At 43.7% G+C, this 14,588-nt stretch overlaps 1 protein-coding gene across 1 annotated transcript; it reads left to right on the top strand.

Moving 5' to 3' along the window:
• Positions 1-892: 892 nt before the first annotated feature.
• LOC123127598 (cytochrome P450 86B1) lies at positions 893-3,009 on the top strand. Its single transcript, XM_044547350.1, has 2 exons — positions 893-2,587; positions 2,697-3,009. Exons 1-2 carry the CDS (start codon positions 1,033-1,035, stop codon positions 2,705-2,707), a joined length of 1,566 nt encoding a protein of 521 aa, XP_044403285.1. The 5' UTR covers positions 893-1,032; the 3' UTR covers positions 2,708-3,009.
• The last annotated feature ends 11,579 nt before the right edge of the window (positions 3,010-14,588 follow it).

Here is a 14,588-nt window from a genome sequence, read left to right as displayed (position 1 = left end):
TGCAATTTCCGTTGTCGTTCCTTTCTCTAGAGAACTAAACTCGTTAAGAATCACCAAAGAACGATACGCCGATTTTACAATGTAGATGCCGGATTTTTCCAACACCCATGCAAGGGAATCCACACCGCCAGTCAGATTCAAGTGGATATTGAGAATCACTTCATCCGGTTGAAGAAAAATTTCATGAATAACTAGCACATCCGAGTCACCCGTGTAGTCATCAATTAGCTCTGACACTTTGCTCAGTGGAGCGACGCCAGTTCTTCCCATAGCTGACGACTAACGGTTGTGACGGAAATACAGATCGATTTACAATGTGTAGCAGTGCGAGCAAAACCCATTGTAGTTTCAATGTCTCGAATATGCAGCGGAGCAATACACCCTTTCTTGGCGGGCGTAGGGGAGAATATCAGGTGATACCGTCACTTGTATGCTCCCATCATACCAATTTGAAAAGGTCAAGTTTAAATGTTTTGAAAATTTTCAAAACAATTATGGATGTTCACAACACATAAGTCTACAAGGTCTAAAAGTTTCAGATCAAAATTCGGAGTACACATAGAGAAACAAAGAAGACAAAACCGAATGTGAATACTGTAGGTTTTGACACTGTTTATGCTTGTCTTTATCGACACTTTTATGTTGAATTTGTCTTTCATGTTTCTGTACATGTACTTTGAATTTTTCATCAGATTTTTTTAGGGATTGTAGACACATATGTTTTGAACATTCATAATTGTTTTTAATTTTTTTTGAAACATTTAAAATTGTTTTTTCCAAATTAGTATCACGGGAACATACAAGTGGTGGTATCATCTGATGTTCACCCGAGCGTCATGCACTTCCCTATAAATACGGGCGGTCACAAGCACGACTCAAAGCTCATCTCGAATGTACACGATGAAGCACGCCCACACCTAAGCAGGTGCAAGCTCGATCGCACACTTCAGTACTTCACTCTTCTCTAGCAGCGTATACCTAACACATCGTCGTCACCACCGTACTCTCTCACTCACGCGCGGTCCGCCGGCGATGGCGGGTAGGACGTTCGTGGACGCTGCGGTGCGCGCCATGCAGGAGTACGTGCGGGTGTCCGACCTGGCCCTAGCCGCCGCGGTGCTCTTCGCGTGCAACGCCGCCACGACCCGCCTGAAGTCGCGGGGCAGACCCATGCTGTGGCCGGTGTTCGGCATCATCCCCACCCTCTTCGCGCACCTCGACGACATCTACGACTGGGGCGCCGCCGCGCTAGCTCGCTCCGGGGGCACGTTCCCGTACCGCGGCATGTGGGGCGGGGGCTCCTCGGGCGTCATCACGTCCGTGCCGGCCAACGTCGAGCACGTGGTTAAGACCAACTTCTCCAACTACCCCAAGGAGCCCTACTACCGCGAGCGATTCGTGGAGCTGCTCGGCGACGGCATCTTCAACGCCGACGGCGAGGCGTGGCGCGCGCAGCGCCGCGCCGCCACGACTGAGATGCACTCGGCGCAGTTCCTCGAGTTCTCGGCCAGGACCGTCGAGCAGCTGGTGCACGGCCGGCTGATGCCGCTGCTGCAGCAGCACCAGAGCCAGGGTGGCGTGACCGTGGACCTCCAGGAGGTCCTCCTCCGGTTCACGTTCGACGACATCTGCGCCGCGGCGTTCGGGGTGGACGCCGGGTGCCTCGCGGACGGCCTCCCGGACGTGCCGTTCGCGCGCGCCTTCGAGCGCGCCACGGAGCTCTCCCTCGCCCGGTTCGTCACGCCGCCCTTCGTCTGGAAGGCCAAGCGGCTCCTCTGCGTCGGCGGCGAGCGGCGCCTCGCGGAGGCCGCGCGCTCCGTGCGGGAGTTCGCCGAGTGGGCCGTCTCCGAGCGCCGGACCGAGCTGCGCAAGATCGGGAGCCTGCAAGACCGCTGCGACCTCCTGTCCCGCCTCATGTCCTCCTCGACGGGCCACTCGGACGAGTTCCTCCGCGACTTCTGCATCAGCTTCATCCTCGCCGGGCGCGACACCAGCTCCGTCGCGCTCGTCTGGTTCTTCTGGCTCCTGGCGTCCCACCCGGACGTCGAGGCACGCGTCCTTGACGACGTGCGGGCCGCCGACGGCGACGTCGGGAAGATGGACTACCTCCACGCGGCGCTGACGGAGTCGATGCGCCTCTACCCGCCGGTGCCCGTGGACTTCAAGGAGGCGCTCCAGGACGACGTGCTCCCGGACGGCACGGCGATCCGCGCGCGCCAGCAGGTGATCTACAACACGTACGCGATCGGACGGGACCCGGCGGCGTGGGGGGGGGGGGGGGGGGGGGGGGACTGCCTGGAGTTCCGCCCGGAGCGGTGGATGAAGGGCGGAGACTTTGCTGGCGGCGCCGAGAGCCCGTTCAAGTACGTGGTGTTCAACGCCGGGCCGAGGCTGTGCGTGGGCAAGCGGTTCGCGTACACGCAGATGAAGACTTTGGCGGCGGCGGTGCTGGAGACGTTCGCGGTGAAGGTGGCGCCCGGGCAGGCGGTGAAGCCCAAGCTCAACACCACGCTGTACATGAAGAACGGCCTCATGGTGAGCTTCAGGAGGAGGGAGCAGCAGCAGGTCCATTGCACCACCGTGGCTGGTACTACGCATCAACTTTCAGTCCATCTCGCCTGACCACCCAAACAAACTGATTTATCACCAAATTTAATTTAACTGAACTTTCTTTTCCTGATTTTGGGATCGAACAGCGCAAGAATGATGGATCATGCCCTGCTTTGAACAGAAGTAAACTTAAAGGAATGTGATACAGATCTCTGAAGGTTCGCTTTCAACCATGCAGGCAATTTGATCAAGACGTTCGAGACGAGTGTATAATTACTGCTACATATATTGCCTCTACTTTATATTTCTCTGCTCCTCTCTCCGCCTCTGTGTGGTCCTTGCTTGTCACCAATTATCGCGTCCACATGCGGTAAAGTTATACCGTTTCTCGTTAAATATGTTGTTATACATGAGTTTGGCAAATACTGTATTGATTTGGAATTTGATTTGATTTTGATATACAGACTTCTCATCGCTCGGGGTGAAGAATTATAATCATTCACTCCCTCTATTTATTTAACATCATTTAGTTTTTTTTATTACGTTGGAAGTCAAAAGAGAATGTAAGAAAATATATACAGATGGTAAAAATATATTTATATGACACGTAAAATTACCAACGTAAGAGTATATCATAGAATATACATAAAAATGTAATTGTGTAGTCTTATGACTTATTTTTTTTGCGCCAATTTTTACAAAGTAAATCAACTTGAACGTGACTATTTGTATAGCAAACATAATTCTTAACGAAACGCCGTAAGAAACCCTCGGATGCAAACTAACTTATTACGCACCAAAGCTGAGACAATGTGAAAATGAGGCAATAACATCTTAGTTTCGTTGGTGTATTTGCTAACTAAATAACATAAGCGAACACTAAGAAAAAGCAAATTAAACATATTTGACCAATAATATAACCAGTTTTCATTAAAATTGAGTGCGCAAGTCACGAAGTAGGCATTGAATTGCCCCCTCCCCCCAACCCCCCATGCCAGGGCCCGCCGAGCCGGCTTGTATGCCGGATAACTACTCTTTGAAAGCCATTGGAAGAATGGTGGAGGAAGAGATTGGGGGAGCAGTGGAGGGGTGTGGTTCTTGCCCGACGTCTGCCCTCGTTTACATAGTGGCCGGACGGAAGGAGCTCGGACGGCGTTGCGTTTAATGTCAGCCCGTTCATGAACCGACGTGTGACCGGAGTAGGTTTCTCGACTTCCAAGCGGGGGTTAATGACGGTGTATGAATGCGGCGAGGAGGCGTGTTTAGCCGGGCGTACAGCGGCCGGCGCGCCGCTTTAATGGCGGAGGCAGTGAGAGTCGGGCATGGGAGCGGTCCAGACTCCCGCAAAGTTCCCTCACTTTTGTCACCGGTTTGCGAGAGAAATCGCGTCCGAACCGCTCTGTAGACCGATACAGATCGGTATTAGATGGTTTCCGCGGTCCGGGCAGCCCGATCCGTACGGTTGCGGGAGGTTTACGGTCCGCCTTGAAGATGCCCTTATTTACATGTATATGAGACTAGTAAATATCCAAATACTAGTACGGTACATGTAATCACTCCTCCGAATAATATTAACATGCTATTTGAGACGTGGCTTAATGGGATTGAGTCTCAAACAGCGAGACACATTCGTGTAGGAGTATGTACTTTATTATGGGCTATCTGGAATTGCAGAAATGATTTGGTCTTTAACAAAACAACATATACTCATTTTTTGCAGGTTATCTTTCGAGCCACTGCGTTGATCCGTATGTGGTCGTTACTCACTCCGACGGAGGCCAGGGAGCGTTTGTTTACTGGATCTATCCGATGAGAGATGGTAGCACGGGCTATTTTCAACCGGTTTGAATGGCGGACATGTAATAAGATAGGCAATTAGTTTTCCTATCTTTCTTTTGCCAGTCGTTGTGGCTTTATTTTTGTTCTTTAGCTCTTTGTGAGCATCTTTTGTTTCTTTTTTTGAGACTTAAAGACTTTTGTTGAATCTTTTTGCTTACTAATAAAGGTGACTGTATGCATCGCTCTGATGCAGAGGTCGGGGTTTTCCCCTTTTTTAAAAAAATATACTCAATGTTCATCTCTGAGTTTGAGAAAATGCAATGGCAGCAAAGAAAAAGGTTCGATCAGACTACATTTTCCTTTGCATCACGCGATGGTGATGGATCGATCGATTTGCCTGCATCACGCGATGGGGATCGGTCAATCGATGCGCCGGAACTCCTGAGCCATGCATTCGTGTGGTGAACTAACCATGATTTAATTAATTAAGTATCACGCAAAACTAAACATGAACCAACCGACCTAACAAACAAGCTAAAAAGATACGAACTCTTATCTCTTTCCTATTCTAACTAACCATGATTTAATTAATTAAGTATCCGGCAAGTTTACTCAAGGAATGCGTACCTATGTTAAAGCTAAATCAACATGGTTTGAACTCCTCCATGTTGCCTTGGGGCTTCGGCCTTCACGTCCTGGTACTCCACACACACACGACCAATACAAAAGAAATTGCATGGTGTTCTGAAGGTTGGTTTGATCTCTTGCTTCTTTGGCTGTGTCGACGGCGCCTCAATACAAAAACCTCCAATCTACAGTGTACATGGAATAGTACGGTCTATGGTCACATCACCAGTCCTCCCCGACGGCATGCCTGCGCTATTCCGGTCAGCGTCGCCCCCGACGGCAAAGAAGAGAACCAATTCTTTGCAGAATCACGCAAGAAAAACGAAAATAATTTTATCTTCACCACATCATTGTCCACATCTTTTTTTCTTTTGCATATCGTATAATTTCACGAAGATATTAAGATGGGACGCGACATCCTCATTAGGAGTACCGGAAAATTGATCTTTCATAACGAGATTTAACAAAGTCGTATTAATATCACAAGACTCCGCACTAGCGGCGGGAGGAGCAATCGGAGTGCCAATAAAATCATTGTTGTTGGTATTTGAGAAATCACATAACTTGGTGTTCTCTTAAGTCATGATGACTACACAACAATATTGCACTCAAAAACAGATCCGGTAAGAAAACGGCGAACGAAAAGAGAGGCGAATAAAACGACATTTTTTGTGAAGTGGGGGAGAGGAAAAGAAGAGGCAAATGGCAAATAATGTAAATTGCGAGGAGATGAGATTTGTGATTAGGAACCTGGTATATGTTGAAGATCCTCCCCGGCAATGGCGCCAGAAATTCCTTTTGATGTCGCTTGAAGCTATGCCGGTATTTCCCCAAAGAGGAAGGGATGATGCAGCACAACGGCAGTAGGTATTTTCCTCAGATATAAAATCAAAGTTATCGAATCAGTAGGAAAACCAAGCAACACAACAGAAACAACCCCTACACAGAGATAAAATATTCTCGCAACCCACGTGTTAAAAGGGTTGTCAATCGCTTTCGGGGTACGGTGCCTCAAGTGGCAAACAAACGTGAGATAAATTTGTAGTAAATTGATAGATCGAACGCTAAATAAAATAAATAAATAAAACGTAGCAAGGTATTTTTGTATTTTTGGTTTAATATATTTGGAAATAAATGCAAGAGAAAAGTAGATCGCAAAGGCAAATATATGAGAAAGAAGACCCGAGGCCGTAAGTTTCACTAGTTGCTTCCCTCGAGAAAAATAGCAAACGGTGGGTAAACAAATTATTGGGCAATTGATAGAACTTCAAATAATTACGACGATATCCAGGCAATGATCATTATATAGGCATCACGTCCAAGATTAGTAGACCGACTCCTGCCTTCATGTACTACTATTACTCCACACATCGACCGCTATCCAGCATGCATCTAGTGTATTAAGTTCATGGAGAAATGGAGTAATGCAATAAGAACGATGACATGATGTAGACAAGATCTATCTATGTAGAGATAGACCCCATCGTTTTATCCTTAGTAGCAACGATACATACGTGTCGTTTCCCTTTCTGTCACTAGGATCAAGCACCATAAGATCGAACCCACTACAAAGCATCCCTTCCCATTGCAAGATAAATAGATTAAGTTGGTCAAACAAAACTCAAATATCGGAGAAGAAATACGAGGCTATAAGCATTCATGCATATAAGAGATTAAAGAAACTCAAATAACTTTCATGGATATAAAAAGATATAACTGATCATAAACTCAAAGTTTACCAGATCCCAACAAACACACCGCAAAAAAAGTTACATCATATGGATCTCCAAGAGACCATTGTATTGAGAATCAAGAGAGAGGGAGAGAGAGATGAAGCCATCTAGCTACTAACTATAGACCTGAAGGTCTACAAAGAACTACTCACCCATCATCAGAGAGGCACCAATGGAGGTGGTGAACCCCATCCGAGATGGTGTCTAGATTGAATCTGGTGGTTCTGGACTCTACGGTGGCTGGATCAATATTTCTTCGCCCCCCCTAAGGTTTCTGGAATATTGGGGTATTTATAAAGCAAAGAGGCGGTCCAGGGGGCACCCGAGGTGGGCACAACCCACTAGGGTGCGCCTGGGCCTCCTGGCGTGCCCTGGTGGGTTGTGCCCCCCTCGGGGCACCCCCCAGGCGCAGCCAGTGTCCGTTGTGTTCCTTCTGACCCATAAAAATTCTCCGTAAAGTTTCGGAGCATTTGGACTCCGTCTGATATTGATTTTCTGCGATGTAAAAACATGGAAAAAATCAGCAACTGACACTTGACACTATGTCAATAGGTTAGTACTAAAAAATGATATAAAATGACTATAAATGATTGTAAAACATTCAAGATTGATAATATAACAGCATGGAACAATCAAAAATTATAGATACGTTGGAGACGTATCAGTTAGTCCCAAAAAATGATATAAAGTTGTTGTAAAATGATTGTAAAACATCCAAGAATGATAATATAACAACATGGAACAATGAAAAATTATAGATACATTGGAGACGTATCAAGGGACTGGTTCATCTTCCTCATCGGTGAACCATATATAAGGATAGGTGTCCTTGAAGATATTTTTATCTAAAGGCTGATAAGAAACTGGGCAATCCTCCTTGGAATCTTGAGACGACATATTTTCAGATCTGTCAGGAAACAGCAGGAAAGAAGTATAGAAGATTTCTCTGCGATACGGTGGTCAATAGGTTTGAGGGGTATATAAAGATTGTTTATCTTGGGGAACAAGCAAACGGGAGAAAAACGGAGTCCGGAAGGTACCCGAGGTGGGCACAACCCACCTAGGCGCGCCTAGAAAGCCAAGTGTCTTGTGCCCACCATGGTTGCCTTCCTGGTTCTTTCTTATTTTCTTAATTTTTGTTATTTTCCAAAACTGAAAAAAATATTTTTTCGGATTTTTCAGAGTCCGTTTACTTACCATATTACGTACCTCCTCTTTTTCACAATTTTGGAGTGTTCCAGAAGGTTTCTTTTATGTGTTCCTTCGGTGTCATGGTTTCAATAATATTGCTTTCAACATTAATAGGCATAACTGAGATATAGTGTTTAATTCTTTGCCCATTGACAACCTTTGGGTTAGTACCTTTGGCATTATTTATTTTGACAGGTCTAGAACGATAAACTTATTCGATAACATAAGGTCCTTCCCATTTGGAGAGAAGTTTTTCTACAAAGAATCTGAAACACGAGTTGTACAAAAGGACATATTCACCCACTTTGGACTCACGCTTTTGGATTCTTTTATCATGCCATCTCTTAACTTTTTCTATAAATAATTTGGCATTTTAATAAGGTTGGTTTCTCCTTTCATCTAGTGAGCTAACACTGGTGCGCGTCGGTCCTAAACAAACGGTTTTTAACCCCTTTCCACGACGGCATTTGGAACGGTCGCCAAGTGAGTGTGGACGATAGGGGGGTCATTCCCACATGACCCAGAAACCGTCGGGGATAGGGAGCCTTCATGCATACAGTTGTCCCTATATAACCGTTTTCGATATCTCGAATATCCCACACGCTTCATCCTTGCTACTCATTTGTGCTCGTGTTGCCATCACAGTCGGAGTTTTGTGGTTCTGCCTAAAACCAGGCAGATTCCAGGCACGGGGGTTTTCCAGGCAGATTCTAGGCACGGGAGTTTTATGATGCCTGGCACATCACAAACATTTCATGATTATAAACCGTGTACGCTAGGTAGACAATCACACATATTTAGTTTTCCCGCACCGTATGTGATAGTGTCTGACATTACACACGCTTTGTAAACGGCAACTGTGTGCATGCTTGCACACATTTCTTCTCTGTGAACCGTCTTGGATTATGGTGTATATAGCAAACGTTTGTGTTTTACCAACCGTGTATGCCGTAATGACCTGTACAACGTAACTTCACCCTAATTTAATTGCTGCTATTTAAAATTGTACCTAATTTAAACTTGAAAGTAGGCTATAGCTTTATTCATATCCATTAGGTTCAACCAACCAATGCATTATTCGATTCACAGGTACATATGTTTAAGAATGACATAAGCACCAAATAAAGAATGATGTACCATGGTTCTATACTTGTACTATTACAAATGGTAAAGAAAGAGGCGACAGACATTCCAGTTACTAAACAAGGTGAAGTGGAATGACCCTATTGTGCTCTCTTGGATGCAGAAGGCATGCAGGACTCTAGTCCAACCCCTTGTGATGGCCGGCCACCAATCATGTAGTTTGAGAGGTAATCTTGAGTAAACTGATTCAGGATCCACTGCAAAAGAAAAAAGCTTCAGATATTGTCATCTAACACAACTCATTACGGGCAATAAAAAGAAGGCTACATGGTTCTTACTTACCATCCTGCAGTTCACTGTTGTCTTGCATAAAGTGTAAACAAATAGTTCGATTGACATCTTTTGACCCATTTTAATAACAATCTTTATCAGTTTCCTCACTTGATGCTGGTTCATGAATATCTCATTGCCCCATACGCAGAAAGGGTCGAAGTGTGGATCTTTGGCAATGATATATGTACCTAAAAGCACCAAGTTAGTATTAGAAGCTAAACAACAATTGAAAAATGATGTAGTACAACACTCCATCCATCCCATTATATAAGATTTTATTACATGTATATATAGACATCATCAGAACATTAAGGTAACACTCTTCCTTGTTGCTATGTAGCCTGGGATTGCATATTTAGTCATTCAGTACAATGCATGTTGCTAAACAACAATTGAAAAACGAAAAGGCATGTTAACTGCAATATCCTTAACAACAACCAAATATCGTAATTCTTAGTGGTATTGTCGAAACTGTTATTGATGAAATTGAACTGCACGGCAAATAGTTGCACATATAGAGCATCACATTGTGAAGAACTGAAATAAACAAGTCATAAAGACATCTCTAGGCAATCCTTAAAAAGTTAAAGGACTAAAACCCTTAGTGGATATATATATATATATATGTATATATATATATATATATATATATATATATATACTCCAGTAATTTTTGACATTTTCTAGTCGAAACTTAAGGTTGTAAACTTCAATTTGATCAAGTTCAAAGTAGGTTCAACCGAAAGTAGCATGCATTCAAACATAAACATAGATAGTTTTGCATAACCGAACATAAAACATAAATTTAAACTAAGTAAACTACTTTGGGTCGAAGTAGAGGCCGAGCCAATCCTTCCTCGTCATGTACGGTATGCCGCGAGCCGGGTCCGGGCCAGTACCATCGTCGGGGTCGTTGGGGAAGGCACTCCTCCACTCGTCGACGTCGATCTCCTCATCCTCGAGGCCCACCTCGACGCCCTTCGCGCTGCAGCCTTCGACCTCGTCATCAGAGGAGAGCGCGATAACCTCGCCGCCCTCCGCGCCGCTGTCCTTACCGCCTTCGACCTCGCTGCTGTAGCGACCCGACCCGAATGGGTCAAGCTCTGTGCTTAAGTGTCATCCCTGGATCGGTATGCTGACACACACAGTACTCGAAGGATTTATAACAGAGGTAAATCACATGTATAAAGTAACGTAAATACTATCACCTCAATCCATATAGCGGAAGCAACAAGGTTGTGGATTCCCATCAACACCAACGGCAAAGTTGAGTGTAGAAATCGTAACCCTAACGTATCACTTACTCGTCGTAAGATAATCCTACAACATGAGACGTTGCAGCCCGAAACGGGTCAGTACATTGAATGTACTGGCAAATTCACACCATAGAGAATGATGAATAAAGACTATCACTACATGCATATATGGCTGGTGGAAAAGCTCTATGGTTATAAGGTTTTTGCGAAAAGCCAATTTTTCCCTACTGCAAAGGAATACATTTTAATTAACTATCATGGTGGTTGTTGAACATTGAGAATGGTTGACAGCATTCTCAATCCCAATTAAGTAACATCATTAAACCCAACAATATTCATTTAAAGTAACGTGATGAGATCAGCAGGATATTCAAGTACTAGATACTCAAGTTGTCCATAACCGGGGACACGACTAATCATGATTAGTTTGTACACTCTGCAGAGGTTTGCGCACTTTTCCCCACATGACTCGATCGCCTCCGTTTGTTTTCTTGCACTACATGGTGTTTGAGAAACGGATGACCGAGACATAGTCTTTCAGAAGCGCTAGCACCTTACATGTGGGGTAGACCGTACCACCTACAACCCCTACATCTGCTAGTCCACCCCGTAAGAGTTCGCACAACTTAGTCAACTATGCCAGAGCCCATAGTAGCATGTGGCCGCACACGGAAGTTTCTAGCATGAATTATCTTATGATCCCTTTGAGCCTGGGTGGCGGTCCGAAAATAAAAACAGGCAAGTCCTGATAGACATCAGGTGTCTCAATCCACCCAGATGTGTGTTTAAGTTGCCACCTTAGATAAACCATTAAAAATTATCAACTCACATCTGTCATGGATATCACTCACCCAATCCACGTCTACTAGCATAGCATGGCATAATAAGCAAATGTAGAAGTAACTCCCAAAGGTTTCATAATAAACAGGTAATAGGTACTACCTCATCTACTTCCCATCCCACAATTTAATTAGATCCTAATCATGCAATGTGAGAGGATTGATCTAATGCAATAAAACTGGGTTGTAGAAAAGGTATGATCAAAGTGTGAACTTGCCTGCAATGTTGATGAAGATGATTCGCACTCAAAATCTTGATAGTTCTACTCGTCACACTCCGGTCAATCTATCGTAAGCAAGCAATAGTAACCACATGTGATCTTGGAGCCGGTGTTAGTTTTATGCCTCTCTCTTTATATTGTAGACTTGATTTGAATAAGTTGACACCTACTGAAATATCTCTGCAAATGGCTGATAAATCAACTGCTATACCTGTCGGTATTTGTGAGGATGTGCCTGTTGTGGTTGCAAACGTTACTATTTTAATGGACTTTGTTATTCTTGATATTCCCGAGGACAATAGTATGTCTATTATTCTTGGAAGACCTTTTTCGAATACTGCAGGGGATGTTATTGATTGCAACAAAGGCAATGTCACTTTTCATGTTAATGGTAATGAGCATACAGTACACTTTCCGAGGAAACAACCTCAAGTCCACAATATCAATTCTATTGGAAAAATTCCATCGATTATTTTTGGAGGTTTTGAATTTCCTCTACCTACTGTCAAGAAGAAATATGATATTCTTATTGTTGGGGATGTCCATATCCCCGTTGAGGTAACCTAGTGTTATTCGAAATTTCTCCGGTTCCATGTTATTCGGAATGGGTTTGTTAACAAGACCTGATCAACCTTGTCAGTGGATTCCTTTTGATGAGCATGAGATGGATGAAGTTAGAAAACACAACTCTGTGTACCCTCTTTTTACTTTCTATTATTTATATTAAATAAAGCAAAAATAGTAATTTCTATCTTTTTTCTGAATTATCCGTGCAATATAAAAATACCCCGAAAATAAAAGTTCTCCAAATACCCTGCCAATTTAGTATGATTTTTTCTGGAATATTTGAGAATATCTGGCATTGAGAACACAGCAGGGGGAGTAAGCACCTGGCCACGAGGGTCCACGGCGTGCCCACCCACCTGGGCGCGCCCCCTGCCTCGTGGGCCCATGGTGGCTCCCCTCCACTTATTCCTGCACCTACACACTTCTTCTTCCTCCAAAAAAATCACCATCCAGCTCAAGCACGAGTTCTAGCTCATTTTGCTGCGATTTTCGATCTCCTTTCTCAAAGCACCTCTCACAAAAACTGCTTTGGGGGATTGTTCCTTGGTATGTGACTCCTCCATTGGTCCAATTAGTTTTTGTTCTAGTGCTTTATTCATTGCAAATTTGTGCTACCTAGGTGACCATGTTCTTGAGCTTGCATGTCAAATTTATATGGTTCCAAGTAGTTATAATGCATGATATAGGCTCTAGGCACTTGTAGGAGCAGTTCCTATCAATTTTGTTGAGTTTGGTTTACTTTTATTTGAAGTTACTAAAAATTTCAGAAATTTTCCAGAGGAAGAAATATGTTTTGGAAAATGTACCAAGGTGGTTCTTCAAGGAAACAAGGACCCAGGCTTGCAATGCGTGATGCTGATGACGAGCCACCAAGGGACGCTCCAGTGCGGCCTTGTGAATGGCCTTCAGAGGACTTCATGGATCGAGCAGGAATTAAGGAAGAATTTAATGCATATTTGCGTAACACTGATCTTGTGAGCTTCGAGGGAGAAAAGTGCCGTCAATACCACTATCTGACTAGTTCCTTTGTGAGGAGGTTTGAATTTTCATCTTCACACAATTCTCAAACTGTCATGTTTGATCTTTATGAAAATTCTTACACTATGGACTTAGAGGACTTTACCACTGCTTGCAAACTTCCACAATGGGGTAGTGCTAGGGAGCCTCGCAAATCTGAATTTAGAGATTTTCTTGCTAGTATAACTGTGGGGGAATTTAGAGATATAGCACAAGCTACCATAGGGAGCATTCATTTTCCTGCTATACATTATTTTGCCCTCTTCATAGGTAGGTGCATAAATGATAAAGATGAAGCATATCATATGTGTGTCCCTGACCTCAGTATCCTTAGGAGTGCTGTGTTAGGAGATAAATCTTATAATTTGGGAGCCATTGTTGCACATAGGTTGCATCATAATAGATTCAATGGAGATTTCTTTGGTGGAATTTATGCAACCCGTATAGCTAATTTTCTTGGTATAACCATATGTGAGGATGATATTGAGTTGCCTCCTGCTTATTTTGATTATGAGGCTATGATTTGTCATCATTTTGTTGAGAGGAACGATCAGTTCCTCTAGTACCGACTCATCTTTGACAGACAACGCACCTACCACGTCGCTCTTCCCGCTTCTACTTTCTTTGACTTTCAGGCAAAAGGGAGATATTTTATAACCAGAGAGGAGGCGGAAGAGTATAAGAGGAGGGCAAAGATAGCTCACCTCCAAGCTGCAGCCCACGATGGAATGACTGATGCATCTCAGTACGACCCCAACTACAACTTTGGATATCCGCCAGGCCATCCGTGGCAATAAACCCACTTAGTCTAAAAGCCTAAGCTTGGGGGGAGTACGTATTTCCCACCGACATTACATTCATGTTCACACACTCATTGCTAGTTGTTAGTGCTCATACTTTTTCATTGTAATATCCATGCTAGTTTATTTTCCTTTTTATGCTTTCTTCTTGTGTGTTTGATAAACCTTAAGAAAAACAAAAAAAATAGTTGTAGCTTTTAGCTAGCTTTAATTTCTATGCTTGTAGTAGTAATTAAAAAGAAAACCCAAAAATATTTCTTGTTCTTCTTTTACTTGTTGGGAGCTTTCCCGTGTAAATAGTTTTATTTCTTTTCTTTTCTTTGGGGGTCGATAGGAGAAGACCATGATTAAATTGTTCAAGTGACTCCTATATGAATTATTGTTGATTTAACCAAGAGTCCATATTGCATTGTCTTCTCCTATTTATTGAATGCCTACAGATTCCAGCTTAGTCCAATGCACGTGCACTGTTATTATTATTCACATCATTCGGTCGTGCAAGTGAAAGGCAGTTATGATGATATATGATGGACTGATTGAGATGGGAGAAGCTGGTATGAACTCGACCTCTCTTGTTTTTGTAAATATGATT

This window comes from Triticum aestivum, chromosome 6A, assembly GCF_018294505.1.
Source record: "Triticum aestivum cultivar Chinese Spring chromosome 6A, IWGSC CS RefSeq v2.1, whole genome shotgun sequence".
NCBI classification, from domain to species: Eukaryota; Viridiplantae; Streptophyta; class Magnoliopsida; order Poales; family Poaceae; genus Triticum; species Triticum aestivum.
This window is presented reverse-complemented; position numbering and strand designations above follow the sequence as displayed.